This window comes from Lithobates pipiens, unplaced genomic scaffold (genome assembly GCF_037356315.1).
Source record: "Lithobates pipiens isolate NorthernLeopardFrog02 unplaced genomic scaffold, aLitPip1_a1.2 Scaffold_18, whole genome shotgun sequence".
Lineage (NCBI taxonomy): Eukaryota > Metazoa > Chordata > Amphibia > Anura > Ranidae > Lithobates > Lithobates pipiens.
Window position 1 is genome coordinate 74,269,005 of NW_027507758.1, and position 12,459 is coordinate 74,281,463.

Genomic DNA, 12,459 nt, shown 5'->3' on the forward strand with positions numbered 1-12,459 from the left:
CACGTTTCAGCGGACTAAGTTGGACGGACAATCCTCTCGTGTGTACGCGGCCTTAGAGTCATAGACTGGTCGGGTGAAACAGTAAACAGACTAGTTGCTATGTGTATTTATTGCACATCTGTCTTGTGTTCTTTGGTTCTGAAAGTCAGCCTCATCATAAACACTTGCCAGCAATTAAATTAGATCTAAACCCACTAAAATCTCAAATCTTTTGGTGTGTTAATAATTTTCAAAAGTTGTATTTAATCCTTTAAAATGTGTAGCTTTTATTCACACAACCCCTGGTTATCCTGCCATGAAAGTCCTTGGTGGGGCACTTCCTGTTGTAGGGTGACAAATCAATCCCAGATGAGTTCTTGTGCCGCCACCCTTTCACACGCACTCCTGATGCAGACTACAAGAGGTCTTGCCAACACACATTGTACAGTCATGATCCACTATGGTTATCATCAGGAAGCCAATTCAGAACAATGATGTGTAGCCAACACCATAGTGCATGTAGACAGGAAGTGGCTAAAAGAGGACAAAAATGATCAGCCCCACAGGATTGCAAGAAAACTGAAATCAGCATATTGCGAAAAAAAACCAAACACCTTCATCTGCTTTAATAAAGTGGGCCTTCTTTTTGTTCCCATGCTAAACACTTTAGTCCAGGAGGAGGCAAGGTTGGCCGCCTATGCCAAAGCAATCAATGCCTCGGTCTTATATAGACCCTGCCCTTAGCAAGGGTAAGGTTTGGCTGGTCAATATCAGAGGGAGCCAGAACTATTTAAGCATAAGCCCACCTTTTGTAACATTCAATCTTTGTGGTTCCCAACTCCTGTCCTCAGGCCAGATTTTAAGTATTACCTTGGGGAGATGCAGACTAGAATACTGCAATCACTGAGCAGCAAATGGTATCACCTGTGATGTATATACAAGGGGTTTGCCCTGGGACTTTGAGTGAGGTGAATATGGTTGATCAAGAAACATGAATTAGGGATGGAGGTGATGTTGGGGTAACACCAGACCTTGGATCATATGTTTCACCTGTGATGTATTTCAGTTATCTTGTAAACCTGGCCTGTTAGTGGGTCCTAAGGACATGAGTTGAGAACCACTGTTACATCCATATTCAGGGTCTGTATAAGGCTCAGTTTCCACTTGTGCAACTTGTCATTGGACTTGGGACTGCAAAGTCACATGGCAAGTCATATCCCACGATTTCCAATGAGGACCATCCATATATGTGCAACTTCAAAGTAGTCCCTGCACTACTTTGGTCCGACTTTGATGCGACTTGAGGTCCATAGACCTCAAAAATACACAGGCATTGCTTCAAGTCGCAGTCAAAAATCACAGAAAAATATTGCGGCAAAATTGCGTGGCTTTCAGGTTGCAATAATGGAAACCTAGGCTAGGACAGCTTTTGTGGCTGTCTGCTTGTAGTTCTCAATGAACTACCACGGCACTGCTGACAGCTCTGGTAGTTCATTCTCTCTTCCGGTCAGTGTGCATCTGCCCGCCGGTATGAGCAGACAGATACTCTGACAAGCCTGCAGGAGTCCTGCATGGCGCCCGCGATCTGCTGATCACAGGTGCAATGCTTTACAGGATCCAAGTTAAAAAAATAATAATGCACTTTTTTTTTTTTACTTACAAAAAGATGTGCATTTATTTAATTTAATTTTTTTTTAAAAAAGGCGAGATGATCCTTTAAAACATAAAATGGGTGCCTTTAGTGTGGCTGGAGTAAGGAGAACCAGTTGACCTTAAATAAATAGTACTTCACCCCCCGAACACATGTGCAGCTCAAAGTGCAGAGGTATTAAAAAAAAATAATAATAATAAAACAAAAAAAACAAAAAAAGAAAACACGCCTACAGGCAAGAAAGAAGCATAGACATACAGAGTCTCTACCGTCATAAAAGCCTACTTTGGCAGCATTTTTTAAAAGCAGGGATTTGGTTCTGTTTTAAAATGAGTGGTCTCCTATTTCAACCCATGATAGAAGAAATAACCCCAAAGATTTAAAAGGCAACAAAATATTTTTACCTGTGTATTTTGGTGATGTTGAGATTTCCCCAATTAATAAAAGTGACCGTCTCGCCCTCAGACAACGTTTCAGCATCTGCTCCCTCGATGAGAACTCTCGGGCCATACCACACTGGCTTCAAACCAACCTCAGCATTCTGAACAACAAACCTCAAACCATTAACATACATGTAAATCTAATCACAAAAATCTCACTGAAGCTTTAACATGATATTTCAAAAATTGTCTTTAGTTTTTCTAATGTTAGAAATGCTATTCTTAACTGTGATAAAAATAAGTGTCTCTGAAGGTTCGGCAAATTTTTCTTCAATTTCAATTCTAAGAATGGGTTTATATTGTGGCAGAACTGCCTTTGTTAACTTTTTTCTTTTACATATTGAACTTAAAGTAGAACTTCTGCTCTTCTTCCTCCTCTTTCAGGTACTCGCTCCCTTACTTCCGGTCAGATCACAATGATGACCCGAGTGGAAGCTCGGCTTTAGCCCTCAAGGACACTTCACAGGTCCCAGAAAGCTGCAGGACTATACAGATAGTGCAGCGTGGCTCACGCATGCGCAGCTGGCTGTGAAGCCGCAAGCAGTCACAGCCAGCTGCACACAGTTAGTATGCCGGTGCCGGGGTCCAAAGCCTAATAAAAACATCACTGGATCCTGGGACGGGGGAAGTGTCCTATTATTAAGTCAGCAGCTACAGTTATTGTAGCTGCTGACTTAATTTTTTTTTTTAATTGACTGAACTGCTTTAGTCTTTTTCTGAAGAGCCCTTTCATGCTGCCAGTCCTGGGGCATTGGTGGTAAAGCGCCGCGAGTTTTAGCGGTGCTTTACCATCGTTAATGAAAATTTTCAAGTTAATGAAAATTTACCAACAGTCCCGTACGTGGAGGAGTCTATCATTAGATCAACTTATCTAAAAAGGGAACAGACATCGATGGATCAAATTTCGGCTGTTCCCTGCTGAACTGGCCCAATTTTCAATCCAATTATAGCCAGCTTAAAGTGGATGAAATATAAGCTGGGCACATTTATCTGCAGTGTTTTCTTATCTCTATTCAAAGCACTATGTCCCATAGCTGTCTCCTGCTCCGTTCTTCTGTTATCAGCCTGATAACTCCTGACAAGTTCTCCATCACAGATGAGGAAAGTAGTTGAAGTTTTGTGTTGGGGAGGAAGCTATAAATAGATTAGCAGAGCTCTGAACTATTTAACTATCAGCTCTGAAAGTCTCTACCTATGAGGAGAGGGGGTGTGTGCCTTTCCTCCAATCAGCTGTCTTAGCTGTATGCCCAGGCTTCACTGCAGTGCTAACAAAGAAGAGAAAATCTAACATGATGTGCACATTCTAAACCATATATAAAGCTAAAGACAGCAGATATACATGTAAAACTTATGTAGGGAGATTTGTTTCATCTCTGTGTATCAGCTGAGGCTGTTCACTTCACTGGGTATATGTGAGGGTTTATATCCACTTTAGGAAAGAGGATAGATCTCCTTATTTTGTAGGGTTTTCCTAGCACTCCCTTCTTAGTCTTTGAAACAGAAAGAGAAAGAAAATGCTGTTTTTACTCCAATCTTTACTCAAACCTATAAAGAAAGATTCTGGCCAAGTCTAAATCCAGCCACTTTAAAGTGTGGAAAGGACACAAACCTCTACCTGCTTTTTATTGTCCTTGTCCCCATTGGAGATTTCCTCTTACTTCTTGAGGACAACAGGAAGGGAGGAAAAATATATACAGTTAGGCCGAAGAGCAATAAACAAAAGTGACATGAAACCCAATTAGAATGTTTGCACTAAAGTTAAAAAAAAAAGAAAATTTGGCTGAAGATACACCTTGATAATATTTTGTGAAAAAGCCAAATATAAAAAAAAAAAAAAAGGTAAAACGAGCATAGGAACCTTGGGATGCTTGGCCACTTGTGTCACACCTTCTTCTGCTTCCGAGATGTTGACTGGGACGACCTGGCTCTTCAGCAGGGCAGTGTACCGTGGAGCTACAGGATCTATCACCTAACCGAGACAAACACACAAGCAGATTAGGAATATGCAACCTGTGGATAGAACCATCATTAAAGTACACAGACAATAACTGGTCTTTTATAAAAATCTAAAATGGAAACCTAATGCACCTGCTTTATAGATTTCAAGTAGAAACAAAAAGAAAAAAAAATACATTTTATGACTGTGTATAGAACTGAATGGAAGATAGTGTGCATGGTCTGCTTTAAGCTACAAAGTATGTCAAGAAATACTGTAATTCAACAAACCATATACGGTACATGTTTTTAACAGAGAGAGCAAGTTATCAGCACAGAAAGGTAAGGCGTACCTATTCATTTTCCCACTGCTAGACTTTAAATTGGTTATTTTGTGACTAAAGGCCGATAGACTGATGACCATTTCATTTTACTGCTGCTGGTAGGACCAGTAGCTAACCTAAAATGGATTGAGTGGGGGAAAAGAAGATGGAGCTCCACTAAGATTAATGTTTGAATAGGACCACAGCAATGACTGGGCAAGTAGGGAGAAGGAATTCTATCCAGCAGATTTCTGTACTGGAGAGGCTAAATAGTGCACCATATTTGTTAGAGTATGGCAAACGAGAATAACCCATATGCAGTAAATCTCTGCAATAAATGGTCATTTTCCTATGCTTTGTTGCTTTAGAGCAAGAGTCTCCAAAATTTCTTAACAAAAGGGCAAGTTTACTAGCCTTCAGACTCTAGAGCAGAGGTCTCAAACTGGTGGCCCTCCAGCTGTTGCCAAACTACAAGTCCCATGAGGCATTGCAAGGCTGACCATTACAAGCATGATTCCTACAGACAGAGGTATGATGGGACATGTAGTTTCACAGCAACTAGAGGGCTGCCAGTTTGAGACGCCTGCTCCAGAGGGACTGGACAGTGGGCGTAAAAAAAAAAAAAAAAAAATGTCTTCCTCCACCTCTGGGCCAACTAGAAATTGCAGCGCGCTTTGCACATGCGCAGTAGGGAACCGTCTGTGAAGATGTAAAGCTTCACTACTGGGTTCCCTCACCAGGAATGGCAGTGGCTGAACCCAACAGCTGATCCAAAGATCGACTGGGGTGCCAACATCGCGAGCTCCGTGGACAGGCAAGTGTCCATATATTAAAAGTCAGCAGTATTTGTAGCTGCTGACTTTTTTTATTAATCTTAAAAAAAAAAATGCATTTAATTATTATTTTTCCATCATGAGCCTGCAAAGCATTGCACCCTTGATCAGTGTATGGGTGGTATGATGTCTTGCTCCCACAGACAAGCTCCGTAGCTTTCAGACCGTACCTCCGATATGGGTTGACTGCTTACAAGCTGCAGGGCCTGTGAATGACCTATGAGAACGCTCACCAGCGCCCTTGGAGTTCATTGAAAACTACAAGCAGTCTGTCGCTTTGGATGACGGTACTTGTAGTGCTCTCATTCACAGACTGCTGTGAATGAATAACGTGGCTGTATGGGCGGAGCCCTGCACGGTCACGCTATATTCAAAATGGAACAGCGGGTGTGGGGAGAAGATCCCCTGTCATGGGAGGGGGCATGGAAAAGTTTGAGATTTTCTTGCGCATACAAAAAAAATCTTTTTATTGGCTGCTGAAGATGCAACAGCAATCTGATCACTCTGCAATTTCATTTTTCCTGAAATAACTTAACCAAAGTGTACCTGTGTCAATGTTTACCTTAAAGAGGATGTAAACCCACTCCCATCCTTTCTAAAGTACTGCCATAGTGGTCATCTATAAGGATATACATGCCTCCTGCTTTAATCCTTACCTGTCAAATGTCTCCTTTGTCTGTTTTGAGCCCCGAAAAACTGCAGATTCTGTGGGCGGGTGTGTTGCTCGGCGCTTGGTGGGCGGAGTCCTGATGTCAGTAGACTTCCCACCCACCTCTACACTCATCTTAGTAAGGCAGCATTGCGAGGACGCACATGAGTGGCAGAGCGCGTTCTGTGAAGAAGCAGAGTGCGCTCACGGCCCCCATGTCACTCCTTGCGCATTTCCACATACACAGCCATCTGCAGTGTGGATTCGAGAGAGCTGTGTGGTAGCTGGGAAAGAGAGCTGTGTGGTAGCTGGGAAAGAGAGCTGTGTGGTAGCTGGGAAAGAGAGCTGTGTGGTAGCTGGGAAAGAGAGCTGTGTGGTAGCTGGGAAAGAGAGCTGTGTGGTAGCTGGGAAAGAGAGCTGTGTGGTAGCTGGGAAAGAGAGCTGGGAAAGAGAGCTGGGAAAGAGAGCTGGGAAAGAGAGCTGGGAAAGAGAGCTGGGAAAGAGAGCTGGGAAAGAGAGCTGGGAAAGAGAGCTGGGAAAGAGAGCTGGGAAAGAGAGCTGGGAAAGAGAGCTGGGAAAGAGAGCTGGGAAAGAGAGCTGGGAAAGAGAGCTGGGAAAGAGAGCTGGGAAAGAGAGCTGGGAAAGAGAGCTGGGAAAGAGAGCTGGGAAAGAGAGCTGGGAAAGAGAGCTGGGAAAGAGCGATTCTCCCATCAGCGAAGACTGGGCAAGAAGACGGGGGAATTGGCACTTTTTTCTTGCAACCCATGACCAGCCCTACACCAAAAATACAGAAATAATATGCTCCTAAAGGTGAACCTATCCTTTAACCTGAAATCAAAGTTGAGAAATGGACTGGTGTCAGGTGATAGGTGAGCAAACTGTCAATAATTGTATCTCAATTCTATTTTTTTACTGCTCAAGAACAAAATGTCTTTAGATGTAGCTAGCTTGGGGATGTAAAGCTTTAAAAAAAAAAAAAAAAAAAGGTAAAAAAATAGGATTTCTTTCAGTTGCTCTGCTCACTAAAATCTTTTGAAGTCAAACTGGTACCTAATAGGACTGACGCTGATGACCAATCCATTGGGGATTTCTAAAAATGTTCACAACCCACACATTATAGAAATCTTTTGTAATTGTTTTGTGCTGCAGAGCTACAAGTGCCACTATTCTTAGCATACAGCTGGCAGACAGAACTATGATTGGTTTGTTGAACACAAAACAGTGTTTAGTGTAGAAAAAAAATAATGAAGAAACAGTGCAAGTCTACAGAACTGTGATCTCGTGAAAGCAGGGATAGCGTGAGGTTATCCACGTAAATAAATACACATCTAGAATCAAGACCAGTTAATGTCATTTTCAAGAGGACATTGCATTTAAAAGGGAAAGGAGGCACAAACACAGGGAGAAAGCTGCATGCTAGACAGATTAAAAAAAATAAAAAAATAAATGCTTAAACAAGCAAATGTTATTTAAATCTGCAAGACCAATGCGAGTCCAGGGGCTGGCTGGACTGAATGCTAGAACCATGGAAAAGGAGCCGTCATCTATAATTATTATATGTACGTTTTACATCCCTGATCAGCAATCTGCCGTGTATATAAAGTGACTGTACAAGTAACAACTAAAGAGACTCTTGCTTTACTATTATTATATGAGGCTACAGTTTTATAGTTGAGTAAACTTCAAAAGCCTAAGACCCCTTTCACACCGGGGCGCTTTTGCAAGCGCTACAACACTCAAAATAGCACCCGCAAAGCTCTCTGAAAGAGCCGCTGCTGTGTTTCCAGTGTGAAAGCTCCGAGAGCTTTTACACTGGAGCGGGGTGCTGGCAGGATGGTAAAAAAAAAAGTCCTGCTAGCAGCATCTTTGGATCGGTGTTCACACCGCTCCTGCCCATTGAAATCAATGGGGCAGTGTGGCTATACCGCTGGCATAGCGCTATGCGGTGGTTTTAACCCCTTTCTCGGCCGCTAGCGTGGGGTGTAAAAGCGTCCCTGCTAGCGGCTGAATATCGCATCGAAAATTTGCGGTGTTCAACCTAATGATTGGCCACGTAGGCCGGAGCACTGCCAGGCGGGGGAAGTCAAATGTTCGCCAAACCCAGAAGCTCCTGCAAGGGTTCCAACTATGCAAAAAAGCAGCAAGGGAACCTGGATGGCTGAATATATCTTGCTGGTAGAATTTGTGATCACAAAGCTCTGTCACTTTGACCTGAATAGGAAAAGTAACCGCCAAACTTTTTGTTCCAGTAACAATGGTCACTAGGACAAAACAGAAATGGTTCCTTTCCCCAGTAGGGAGACAAATAGCAACAAAAACCCCAATCCCTACTATATTCATTAGTAAAAAAAACAAAGTGTTTTGGCTTTAGATATACTTTAAAGTAAAACGTTATATCATTTGAATCAAAGAGTGTGAAGAATCTGTATAATTTTTTTTAAACAAAGTTATGGAGAATTTCTCCCAGTTTCCCATGTTAGAGATTGGCCCTTATCAAAAAAGATTATTGCTGTATTTAGGTCAAGGACCGCCCTGACATTATCCTATGCCTGCCTGCCAGCCAGTCCCTGAACACAACACAATCACAGGGTCCTTAGATACCAGGGTGTTGCGCATTTTATTAATATTTAATGAAATCAGCCTTTAAAAGGAAACGCCAGCTCATTAAGAAATAGATATAAAATATATATCGGGTAATTGCTATGCAAGCCATTTTGTCAGTTAATGTCATAACGAATTACCTTTTCACATCAATCTCCAGCCATTCATGACTGCAAAAAGGTATTTTGGCCTTTCCCATTTCCCAGAATCCTCCTCTCCTGCTTCTGTATAGGTATGTCTATCTAAGCAGTGTACACAGAGCTCAAACTAAAGTAATCTCTGCTGTGACGTCCTCAGGTTTACTGAACTAAAAGTAAACTTGAAAAAAAACAAGAAAAAACAACAAAAAAAAAAAAAAAAAACACTGTTCCTTTTCCCTTAAACCCCTTTCACACCAGGGCGTTTTGCAGGTGCTATAGCGTTAGAAATAGCGCCTGCAATCCGCCCCAAAAAAGCTGCACCATTATTTGTAGTGTGAAAGCCCAGGGAGCTTTCACACTACAGCGGTGCACTGGCAGGACGTCAGGGAAAAGTCCTGCTAGCAGCTTCTTTGGAGTGGTGAAGGAGCGGTGTGTTTACTGCTCCTCCACCGCTGCTCCCCATTGAAATCAATGGGGCAGCGCTGTAATACTGCCGGCGGTTTTAACCCTTTCTCGGCCGCTAGCAGGGGGTAAAAGCACCCCGCTAGCGGCCGAAATGCGTCGCAAATCCAGTGGTAAAACACTGCTAAAAATAGCGGCGTTTTACCGCCGACGCTATGGGCGGTGTGGTGTGAAAGTGGTCTAAAGGACATTCTGTCTCTTCTACTCGTGACAGGTGGTCCTTATTGCTGCTGCAAATATCACAGATTTACAGACCGTGGTTTAGTTCAGTAGTTCTTAAAGCCTAGACTGCAGTGATGACTCCGCCCCAGAAGTCAGATCCATAACAGCTGAGGCTCAGGGGAAAAGGGATTGAAAAGAAGATAGACGTGGAGAGGACATCTCCTTTTTGAAGGTAAATACTGAAGCAAAAGCTGATACTTACATTTTTTTTCTTTTTTGCTCGAGTTCTGCTTCAAGCAAATTAACCAATTTCAAATTTAGGCCCCTTTCAGATGGGGCAGACTCCGTCAAGTTGATTTGCCTGCTCACCGCTGAGCGGGCAGATGACAGGCCCGTTTCCTCTGTGCTTTGCAGAGTGGACACAGACACAGCCTGCTGTTCTCTATGGGGCAATCCGATCCACAGGACAGATGGGGAACATATCTGTCTGTTTTTAGCGGACAGGATCAGAGATAGAGAGCAATGGATGGTTGGATCGGGTTCGCCTGAAAAACTGAAAGGCGAGCTCAATCGGTCCGTCAGTGTGAAAGGGCCCCAAGGCCTCATACACACAGGGTGTTTAACTTTCCTAGAATGCCCGATGCCTGTAAAGGTGTCTAAAGCTTTTACAAGCATCAAGCTTTTGGGCGTTAATTCCTAAATCATTGAAACTAATTAATGTTCAAGCACTAAAAACACACCTAACGTTAGGCACATTGAGCAGCTGTAAAAGTGTCCAGTGTGAATGAGAGCTAAATCAAAGGCCTTCTTAAAGCGGAGTTCCACCCAAAAATGGAACTTCCGCTTTAAGAGAAGGTCACCCCCTGACATGTCACATTTGGCATGTCTTTTTTTGGCGGGGTGGAGGCGGGGGGAGGAGCGGAAATCTTTTTTTATTTTTTATTTTTTTTAGAGTGTTCCAGCTCCCACTCTTCCCCCTCTTCCCAGGGCTCTGCGCGGTGCCGGAAGTCAGTTCACCTCCCCCACCTCCCTCTCGGCAATCATCGTCTAAAGTCCCAGATGATTGCCTGGCCAGTAACAGGGCACTGCACGGCTCATGCGCAGTGCATGCCCAGCTGTGAAACCACAGCCGGGCACCCACAGTGACAGTGCCAGCACCGCAGAGAGGAAGGGGAGACGAGTGGGGCTTCATTCCCCAGCATTGCTGGACCCTGGGATAGGTAGTGCTTCCGTGAACTTGCTTCATTGCTCAAGCATCAACTTCACTATTCTGTTCTAAACCTGAATTCTTAAAGTGAAACATCAACCATTTAATATTTTATTTCCAATGAGAGAACAGTTATCAGTCCTGAAGACACTCTCTCTCTGTCTCTCAGCAAGGGGGTTGGCAGGTCTCAAATCTAGGGAAGGACATATGAAATATAACTAAGTGACAGATTCACGTGAAGCTTTGCTGAGATACCTGCACAGCGTGCTGCACATCGGCAGGCATGAGTGTGGTCAGGAGTGTCTCCTGACCACACTCAGAATGATCATGTAATTATAATAAAGACAGGCTCCTTCTGCTTATTACTTTAATCATTTCAGTGTACTAGCTAAAATGTTTCTATCTCAACATCTAAAGAACAGAAGCAGGCAAGGAACTGCAATTCAGTTTGTCAAACCCCTTTTTTGTTTGATTCTCAAAAAAGCTGCAAGTTTCCCTTTAAAGTCTATGGCACATGCTATTTTAGGAACGCTACACATGCTATGGATCCAACCAAATTATTACAAAATATTGTGGGAGAGGAGTAAACTCACCGACAGATTTCACTTTAAGCAGGATGCATTCACTGTATTTTAAGCGCTAAATGAACAATTTGAGTAATTGCTTTGATTTGATTTCAATTTTCTTGAGCTTTATTTATAAGGATTTGTTGTGCTATAACTTTATAGTCATGTTCAAATACAGCAAATTAGAACTCTCTCTAGTGGTCAGCAGTATATCATACAGCACAAGCAACCTACGTGTCAAATGACTATTATGAGAAAATCAATAACAGTGTAAAGCAACCAAAGAGTGCATGGTTATCCTGGACCACACATCTCAAGCATGTGGCCCACGTCTAGTTTTGTAGCCAGAACGCAACGGGACTCCTCTTGCCTTCTGCTCCCCGCTGTCACTTATAAACATAGAAACTTTGTGTTTACAAGGGAAAGCTTTGCACTCAGCAGCTCCGGGATGTAACAGATCCCTGCATGAACTTACGGTGGAGACAGGTCTCCAGAGAGTGATCGAATGATCTCCCTGCAAGGTGGGGCAAAGCTGCCTAACCCAGGGGGTACTAGAGGCAGGCCAGGTAGGAGAGAGTAGTGATGTGAGGAAGCTTTGGGGTGTCCGAGTTGGGCAACCAGACTGCTCATGTGGTCCATGATGAAGGTGAATTTGACACCCCTGTCTTAGACCATGGGCAAAAAGCAAAAGGTAACTGGACCTCCCATAGTTGTGCTGTGGCTCACCTCTGAGCTCCCCTCATGTCTATGTTGGCCGATGAGGTTTACCCATCACAGCTTGTAATGAGGGGTGCAGGAAGTAGCTGGCCACATTTAGCTCTGGTTTCTTTGTATTCTATAGAGAATCTGCACGATTATTAATAGACGGGTAAACTCTGGAATTTAACAGATCCTCCATGTAGGCAGAGGTAGGTGCCCTGAATTATCATCTGATTGCTGGATTATTCTTAAAATCTGGTCCACAGTTACACTTCAAAGCCATCAAAGCAAAAAGTTTGCTTAAAGTGTTTGTACACCCTGTACAACCACTTTTACCTGCAGGTAAGCCTATATTAAGGCTTACCTGTAGGTGCTGGAAATATCTCCTAAACCTTCACGGTTTAGGAGATATTTACAATAAAGCCATACGCCGATGTCTACGGCACATGCGTGCTTTAGAAAGGGCGGATCATACCGTTTCTAAAGGGGTCATGCCGTGACTGGCGGCTCCGGTGCGCACACGCAGGAGTGACATCACACAGCTGCGGCCAGTCACAGAGGCCCTGGAAGGAAGGGGTGAAGATGGACGCTCGCTGCCAGTGAGGACAGCAGTGACATTGCAGGCTTCAGTTTCAGCTAAGTGATACACAATGGGCTACTATGCATTATGCTTTACCTTTGCAGGGAAATAAAGAGAAAGTAAAACCCATTAGGGTTTACACTTCCTCTTTAATCTTCCCTCCCCAGCAGCACATGTTCACCTACCACTTCTTCGCTGCTCTGTTCAGCCGGCAGGAGTGATGGAAACATGG

The 12,459-nt window shown here is 43.5% G+C and overlaps 1 protein-coding gene across 1 annotated transcript in view; it reads right to left on the bottom strand.

The window, feature by feature from the left end:
- EPRS1 (glutamyl-prolyl-tRNA synthetase 1) overlaps positions 1 to 12,459 on the bottom strand; it is a 128,039-nt gene that overhangs the window by 56,908 nt on the left and 58,672 nt on the right. The window contains 2 exon segments of the mRNA XM_077485785.1: positions 2,035 to 2,171; positions 3,929 to 4,039. Coding sequence (XP_077341911.1) covers positions 2,035 to 2,171; positions 3,929 to 4,039 — 248 coding nt within the window.